The 9,451-nt window shown below is 34.5% G+C and overlaps 1 protein-coding gene across 1 annotated transcript; it reads left to right on the forward strand.

Annotated features, from left to right (window-relative positions):
• Positions 1–619: 619 nt before the first annotated feature.
• Positions 620–3,796, forward strand: LOC115919455 (metalloproteinase inhibitor 1-like). The gene is made up of 4 exons (XM_030973313.1): positions 620–1,067; positions 1,643–1,864; positions 2,317–2,441; positions 2,932–3,796. The coding sequence occupies exons 1-4, from the start codon at positions 935–937 to the stop codon at positions 3,199–3,201; spliced, it is 750 nt and encodes a 249-aa protein (XP_030829173.1). The 5' UTR covers positions 620–934; the 3' UTR covers positions 3,202–3,796.
• Positions 3,797–9,451: the final 5,655 nt, after the last annotated feature.

Here is a 9,451-nt window from a genome sequence, read left to right on the forward strand (position 1 = left end):
AAACTCAACTTTAACATAAAGTGAACGGCTTTCTGGTTGTGCACAGACAATATACGGACAATGGATACAATAGCCTTCAGGAGACACAGAGTTAACACCCTTCTGGCTCTGAACAAATGGGCAGTGTATAAGATGGTCTGCAAGAAGGAGGTTAACTCAAACTTTTACAGATGAAACATTATTTTCGAGTTCTGTGGAAGAGATCACTTTAAAACAAGTTGTCTGTTTGTCTTGGACAAATGAGAAATTAAACTATGTCTATGACATACGAGACATAATAGAAATGGAAGAAAAAAAATGGATTCGTTGCAAAGAAAAGTATGTTAACCCATTGTCTTGAGAAACTGGGTGGTCTGTCCTGGAATGAAACCTATGGGAGAATTCAGCAATCATGTGGGTTGATTCAATGTCTCTTGACACATGAAATCAAATCACAGAATTTAAAAGTCAGAAAGTGCGAACTTCCCTTAATTTCTTGGAAATGGTTTGCTAACACGTCTCTCAGACGGAAAGTTTGACGTCATCTCTTTCCTGTCCCTACTTCCCCTGCCTGAACATAAAATGATCTGAAGCAACGCCTAGGTTGACATAACGTCCTTATTCAAACTTCACAGCTTACTCAGGCAGAAGTGCATTGACTCAGAATGAAACAATCCTATCGCAATTGGTCAACAGAGAGAGATTACATAATCACTGAAGGAGGGGATATCGCATCATGAATGGAAGAGCCCTTTGATACTACATCCGTAGGTTAAAGATTAACCAGGCTGATTGGTCAAGAACTGCTTAAATATCTATCCAGTCACCAAAATCAGTCAGTTTCTTACAAAGTCACCAAGCGACCAGCAACCTGGAATAATTAGCAGACTTGACTCCGAGTGAAATAGAATTTTAAGGCTGAAAATTTGGAAGTGTACTGAAATCATATTTAAAGATGGCATCCTATCTGAAATCATCCTCATCTGGTATAATGAGATGCTGTATCTTGGTTACCATGGTGACCTCTGCTCTTGCCTGTATGTGTCAACCTTCTCATCCTCAGCAGCAATACTGCAAGGCAAATTTTGGTAAGTTTTTATTCTCTTGACTTATAGAATATGGTCTTGACTTTTCTTACATTTCTTGTTAAATGAACAGCCATTGCAAACAAGCTGGATTAATACTTTTGGGTCATATTGAGTCTCATAAAAGTTTAGTCTGCATTTAAAAGCTGTGATGAACATAGATACATGACAGTCTTTCTGTTCAATCTGCAGTAAAAGGGTGACCGTTTTTTAATGAATGGCAGACAGTATCAAGAAGTTAAAGTCTTTCCTCTATCTTTCACTCCATTTTCAGACAGGATCCTATGCATTATTATATTCAGCACCATACCAGCATTTGAAGAAAAAAACAATTGAAACAAACTTTTAAAAAGACCAAGAGTAATGAGTGATTAAACAATAGATAGTTAGATAGAAAGATAGATAGAGAGAAAGAGAGAGAGTGGAGAGGGATAGAAAGAGGGGTTGCAATGCACTTCACAGTCACTTTTTCAATCCACTTGTGAAATCAAAAAGTATGATATCATGTAGTTCTAAAATACAAGAGGTTATTCATAGTCAATTTAATTAAATTCTATTTATGTTTGATCTCCTAACAGTGCTAACAGGACACGTCTTGGAAAAGAATCCAATAGACGACATACAACTGAGAGGGCGCTTTGGTCAATTTGAGTATGTGATCAACGTGGACAAGATCTTCAAGGAGAATGAGAATCTGAAGAAGGGTGCGTCAGGGTTCCCATTGTCTATCCTGCCCTCACCAGGGGACAGTCTCTGTGGACCCAAGTCACTCAGGATAGGAACAAAGTATCTCATAGCAGGTAAGCATATATCATGCCTTCAAATCACTATCATCATTGAATGTGGACAGCCAGAAGGGTGTTAATTATGTCCATGTATATGATTTAAAGCCTTCTGCCTGATAATTTGCAATTGATCCCATAAATGATAACACACGCCAACTTAAATCATCAAAAAATATATCTTACTTGACTCTTGACAATATTATGCCTTTTATGAGAACACAATAATGCACTTAATAATGTAAGTGTGCCAAAATGTCAACCCGATGCTATGAACAATAAAACTGTCTGAAAAAAGAAACTTCATACATTTTGCATGCTTCTGAAACCTGTTGTGACTATAAATACACATAACCAAAGGATAATTCTGATATCACATCTGAAATAAATATTATCACTTGTAAAGATGTAACTTTTCCTTTTCTCTCTGGAGGAAAAATATTAATGAAATGTATTGTTTTGTTTGTCAGGTAGCGTTGTTGGTGGTGAGCTTCACATCAGTGCATGTGATTGGATACAGGAATGGAGAGATGTAACACAGGAACAGAAAAAAGGAATTAAGAACTTCTACAGTGCATACTGCTCTCAGTGCATGGTAAGTCCACTACCTATTCTTAAAATTTGAAGATTTAACAAAAAAAAATTGGGGGGATGGTGTAATTTCTTCTCCAAGAATACTGTATCTGAACCATTTCTAAGTTTCAATATCTTCAGGCTACTTTCATTTCACATTTAGAAACTTAATTATTAGTCTTCACATTCTTTCCTAACCTTCTTTGTTATGAGTGGGCAGGGGGTATGGCCAAAAAAAAAAAGGAAGGAAAGAAGAAAGAAAGAAAAAAGAAAAGAGGCACACCCTTTTTATACCAATCATGGAGGATAAGAAGTAGTAAACTATTTTTTAGTATGATACTATAAGCTCTTCAAATTGTGCTGATGAATGAACAAAAAACAATTAACCAAAGATAACTAGAGATTGAGTCTATGGAATTATATGCTATACTAAATTCAATGGTAACCAGCAGGTTAAGTGAGCTAGGACCACACCCTTGACTTTCATCTCCTTAATTTATGTTCCATCACAGATCCAGTCTACCATGGGAGGGTTCAGGCAGAACACCGGTGGAGGAACAGCTGGGGGGTGTATCTATGACCCCGCCCCCAGCATGGTGAATGGGGTGGAGGACTGCCAGGCTCTCTATGCTACCTGCATCATCCAGCAGGGACAGGAGTGTCAGTGGTATCACCGTGGTAATGACTACCAGGACTGCATCAGCAGGAACAAGCCTTACTACCATGGGGTCGAGACCACGCAGAGTGTGAATTTTCCAATCATGGATGATGTTATGACGTAATACCAACATGATGTGGAGGACTGCCACGCCCTCTATAGATGATCACTATTACCATGGTAACAACTACCAGGACTGTATCCAGAGGAAAGGACTCTGAACCAGGGGTTCAAGCCAACATAGAGTGTCAATTTGTCCTGTCATGAATGATATTATGATGCTATACCCATATGTATATCAGCATGGTAGTCTACTTAACAGCTTGAAATAAATGCTCACGATGTTTTAAGAAAATAAGTGCATGTTGCACTCTAAATACAAACACAGGTTTCATATCTGATTGGACCAGTCTTGTGTCCGTTCATGTGTATATAAGAGTTGCACAGAGTACTTTTCTGTTTTGCAAAAGAGATCTCCTTGAAATATGATCTGAAGTCAGAGTTTGTCATGCTCAGAAAATTTGACATATCTTGCCTATTATTTATTGCAAGTATAAAATATATTGTATATAGTTAATATATTTGAAGAATACTGTAAGTTCAAACGAATGTACAAAACAGACAGGAGGAATCCCTGTGTCAAAAAAGAAAATGACAGAAGCCCAGCAAAAAGTATGAAATAACATACAATAAAAATGATGTTGCTGCACTTTGCTACACAATATTTAAATTGAAACTTAGTTTGTTACTAATGGATGGTAAATTAGGGGGAATTCCATCTTTTTTATTACACCATATTTCATATTACTTCAGACTTAGGTGAATACAAACTCACTGAAAGACAGTCCAAGGATGTTGAACAAAATCATGGTTCATCTTTCGAGTAAAAGTACCAAAATGTTAGTAACTCCAAAGTGAGAAATATAGATAGCGCCATCTATTGTCTATTGTTGTACAGCTGCTTTCTCCTTCAATCAGTTTAGGAGTACTCTACCTGCAAACTGGGATTGCCATACGGATAAATAAAAAAGAAGATGAATAATCCAATGTGATAATTAAAAAAAATGAATAAAAACTACAATTTCTATAATAAAAAAGTAACTTCTATGATTTCCATTGCTTTGATATTTTGCATTCTAATATAACTTGTTGGTACACGTCTAATTTTAGCAGTTCTGCAAGGGCAAAACCAGAGAAGGTGAGAGAGAAAGATATGAAGCAGAAATGAAAGAAAGGTGGAAGGGATGGGAAAGGGGAGAGATGTAATGGTACAAAATAAGATCAGAGAGAGAGAGAGAGAGAGAGAGAGAAAATGATAACATAATAAAAGGAAATAAGAGAAAGAGTACAAGAGTGACATAAAAATTAGAATCATATATGACCTATAAAAAAGAAGATTACAGAAGATAAAGACAAAACAAATGAGAAAGGGATAATTGGATAGAGAGAAAGATATATATATATATGAAGAGAGCGAGAGAGAAAGAGAGAGAGAGAAAGATCAAAAAAGGAGAAAGATATATATATATATATATATATATAAGAAAAAAGACTAACAAAAAGTTATGAAAATATTTTCTTCTCTCAGTTTAGCTTGGGTCTCAACTCTGTCCTGATTCATATTGCTATTGATAATTCGTGACTGTGATGGGAGGAGCCATGATTCAATTTTATCTGAGTAAATAAAACATCATAAATTGATTCATTATCAAATGCCTGATTTCACGTTCCCCTAATTTCCTTATTAACAAAATCTTTATATGAAACAGCGATTCATCTCCTTGCTCCTTCCTCTCAAAAATAACCTAGAGCAAATAAGATTCCAGAGGATATTTTCAATTACACCCAATAAAATTCATTTTAATGATGGAAAGCACTGATTTGATATGAAGTGACAATCAGTGTGCAAATAGGAAGGAAGGGATGAAAAATATGGATGTATCAGGGTTATTTTTCAGTAAAAGGGAAAAAATAGGGAAATGTTTTACTTTTTTATTCGTCGCTGTTTTCACGAAGTGACGGTAGTGAAAAAAAATTGCATTCACTTTGCGTTACGATCTTCCTCACTACCGTCACTGAAGTGGGTCACAAAACTGTAGACTATGAATAAATAAAGTTTATGTGAATATATATTCCCCTTGATCTATTTTCCTGTCCTCGTTGAAAGTCATCCCAAATTCATTATCCGAAATAATAATTACATTAAGCAATTACATGTAAAACATGCTTGCAACATGTTGAGGCTACATGGTGTACTCATACAGCTCAACTATCTATACTGCCCTCTCAAGTCTAAGCCTATGCAATGTTTCTTGAATTTTGCTATCATGGTACAGCAAGCTGGATATAAAACATGAATCTTATGTCACAGAATAAACATTGAATTTAATGATTGGATTTTTAAAATCTAAGATCTAAAGATTTCTTGAACAAATAAGGCGGTGTCACATAGAAAAATCCCTTGAAAAATCCTTTCAAGGGAGAATTTTCTTGCTTTGTTAGAGGATTTTTAATGGGATAATTGATGACAGACAGCAATTAAGAGGATAACTAAAATCCGGATAACTAAAATCCGGATTTTTGGCCTCCGCTTTTTGACACCACCTAATAGTATTGAAAGAGCAATCTCACCTTGAATATAAAGTTAATTCCTATGATTCAGTGTTGAAATATACTATTCAGTGTTGAAATATACTATTCAGTGTTGAAATATACTATTCAGTGATGAAATATACTATTCAGTGTTTAAATATACTATTCAGTGTTGAAATATACTATTCAGTGATGAAATATACTATTCAGTGTTGAAATATACTATTCAGTGATGAAATATACTATTCAGTGTTGAAATATACTATTCAGTGTTGAAATATACTATTCAGTGTTGAAATATACTATTCAGTGATGAAATATACTATTCAGTGATGAAATATACTATTCAGTGTTGAAATATACTATTCAGTGATGAAATATACTATTCAGTGATGAAATATACTATTCAGTGTTGAAATATACTATTCAGTGATGAAATATACTATTCAGTGATGAAATATACTATTCAGTGTTGAAATATACTATTCAGTGATGAAATATACTATTCAGTGTTGAAATATACTATTCAGTGTTGAAATATACTATTCAGTGTTGAAATATACTATTCAGTGATGAAATATACTATTCAGTGTTAAAATATACTATTCAGTGTTGAAATATACCATCAATTTTTCACTTATTGCTCTAACACGATAGAAAATACCTTCAAAAAATCAACTCAAAGGTAATTCCAATACAATCATGTTTGGATTACATATTACGTCTCTCTCATGTTCACACATTTTAATGGGTGACGCACAAGGCTACCGAAACTGCCTCAACTTGACTCTTTTTAAAGTAGTTGCGATCGTGTCCTCTGTTTATACCCCTCCCCTCCCTCAGTTCTTGTAAGAACTGTTTCTGAAATCCTCATAGGAACTAGTATACATATTTTGCATACACTCATTCACGGAAAGCAAACACTATGTGACAAGAGGTTTATATGTACCATTTTAAGATTGGGAAAGTTTGTATTGCACCTTTTGCCAAAATATTATTGGATTACCATTTAATCATGAATTTTTAAATGATAACAACATCAACATTACAACTAATGCTGTCAGCTCCAGTTAGCATTTGGCACTAGATATGTATATAGTTAACTATGCAAGTAGTCTAGCATTGCAGGCCTGGCTAGGTTTTAGTCTGTTGCTTACAAAACACACACAAATGTACTCAAGGTACACAAACATAGACAAACAGATCCTTATCCAGTCTGCCCTGTAGTATTGAAGAGATAACCAGTATTATAATGTATATTTTTTTAGATAAAGACATTATCTAGCTTGTATTCCTTTCATTTCCAGCAAACTGTGGTCTTTTCTCCAAAGCTAGAGTTCCATACAGGTGCATGGATGACACGCAATGCAAATTAACACTTGACATTGAGGTTATGAGCTCCTTGATTGGACGTCATAAACTAATTAAAACAGGGAAATCAAAGAAATGCAATATTTCCTCCTCTGCCTCCAAATGTCGAAAAAACAATAACGTCCTCTGACGCCCCAATAATAAACAAAACTTGTTTTTGTCCCTAGCAGGTGAGTGGACTTATGACATGTTTGCTTCTTCTTCTTTCAAAACTGACCTGTCATCAAAATATGATTTTGTCTATGATGAAAGAGTGGACAGAGCTGCTTGCATTACAGAAGATATGTTTAAACACAATTCAAATATTTCAAGCAACTTGTTGTTAGCCACTCAGGGTTGTGTACTAAGGATTTGCATTAAAACATATCTCTTTCATGCAAGTGCCACCTATTCTCTGACATTCTAATACAGACTTTCTCCTACTGATCAGCAGCAAAGTCACTTTTATCTGATTAAAATGAAACAAAAATCAACTTATATGTGTATTTATTGTGAATCAATTTTTACTCAATGTTGAGTGGTTGAAAAAAGAATATATAAGCCCAGACTAATTACTGGGTACATTACTATCTTCGTAAGGAACTAGATTCATGAACTGCAAAATTGATATATTATGGTTTGATATATATCTTGTAAGGAAGATGAATTGAAAAGTTGAAAAGTTGAATTAAAAATCTGTTAGATGGTCTAAAATGAACTAAACGTTGGAAAGAGCTATAAACAATATATTGTTAGAGGACTTTGTAGATGTAGATTCCATAACTCTTGTTCCTTATTTTCAAGTCATAACACCAAACCAATATTAAATGCAGAAAAAGATATCAAACCTTTTAAGATTACCAATTTGGTATAGGCTGCAAGTGCACTAGTAAAATCACATTTAATTTGCACATACCAGTCAAAATCCATGGGAAGCTCATTCACATGTGTAAATCTAGGGAAGAAATGTTTTCATGAACCAATATTAATATAGGGGAAATGGATGTTTCCTGATAATGTTTTTTAATTTTTTTCTCAAAGAGAATTTGTCAACCTATTGCTATTCAGAAATAATCATTCCCATTAGCAATTGAAGCAACTTGTACTCTTGTGGTGATAGGTATAGAGAAGTGATATTCTGAGAAGTAGATACCATATGTTATTGACTTCATGGTCATGAGGCGTTACTTCCTATGTGATATCCAATGAGGTTGTGATTATATGAAGCTAGCTTAAAAAGACTGCAATCATTTATGGGTCATCCACCTTTTTGTGCAATCCCTGATACATTTTCAACAATCTAATAACAATTGTTTGATCAAAACAACAGGAATATGTAAAAAGAAACAGTAAAATTAAACAATTAAACTTAAAAACATTTCAGATTTTAAAAACTCTGTGGAAGAGTGGTTTCTCCTTTAGAGCTACCCCACAAGGTGACATGTCCTCTATATGAGGCATTCCATCTGCAGTTGCCTTTCTCCACCCAGGTGTAAGATATATGTACCTGGTAGTATGAGTGCTCAGTGGTAGGCAGATGCAGAGTGATATATTCAAGTGATGTTTGTATATACTATTTTGCTGATTTCTATGCCTATCATCTTTATTAGATGGAATAGTGTAAATCATTTGTGTGCCAAGCAGATATAACAAAATCTTGTCCTGACTCATTACCAAATCCCCCATAGACTGTTTATTATATACTCACCACCCCTAAAGAATAAAACACTATAAAAAGTCTGAGTCTACTTTTACAAAACTGCATTTGAAACAATAACAATGTAGGCCATTATAAAGAACAGAATACTTCAGAATGTCCGAGTTCATAAAACTGCAATTGCAACAATGAGACATTAACCAGCAACTTAACCAGGCAGGGTGTAGAAGATATTCCATAGTCAGCCTGGTCTATGATTGATTCCTAAAATGGGTTGGTGAAAGGAGAGAACATTGAACCAATTAAACTCCCTTGACCCCAAGACATGACCCACATTCCCTCTACATTCATGTTGACATAGTCAAACAAACATGAGTTTTGAAGCATACTTCCTTCCCATTCTCACCATATGAGAACATGGCATGCTTTTCTTTCTTTTCTATCAAACTTGAGGTTATTAACTTTCAGTTATATTTTCTTTAAATGACTGTTTTAAAAAGAGGATAAGCATTGCAAAAATAGGTATTTGTCCAATTTCGCATAAAAGAGAACTCAAATATACTTTAAGAAAACCATTTATAAAATTTCAGTTAAAATATTGGGAAATCCCCTTCATTTCAATAAATTCATGATATTTACATGCAAAAGTTTATATATTAATATGTTTGCAAGTCTCTATGCAAGTCTATACCTGTAATCTTGTAGTATGTGGCCACATCGTCCATTATTCATGTATGTTCCAGCGTTAAAGTATGGTTCAATGTCTGATACATTT

This window comes from Strongylocentrotus purpuratus, unplaced genomic scaffold, assembly GCF_000002235.5.
Source record: "Strongylocentrotus purpuratus isolate Spur 01 unplaced genomic scaffold, Spur_5.0 spur5_scaffold_6, whole genome shotgun sequence".
Taxonomy (NCBI): Eukaryota; Metazoa; Echinodermata; class Echinoidea; order Camarodonta; family Strongylocentrotidae; genus Strongylocentrotus; species Strongylocentrotus purpuratus.

Coding starts and splice junctions, on each gene's coding strand:
- LOC115919455 (XM_030973313.1), top strand. CDS start 935: ATGGCATCCTATCTGAAATCATCCTCATCTGGTATAATGAGATGCTGT. Junction 1,068..1,642: donor ATACTGCAAGGCAAATTTTG/GTAAGTTTTTAT, acceptor ATCTCCTAACAG/TGCTAACAGGACACGTCTTG. Junction 2,442..2,931: donor CATACTGCTCTCAGTGCATG/GTAAGTCCACTA, acceptor GTTCCATCACAG/ATCCAGTCTACCATGGGAGG.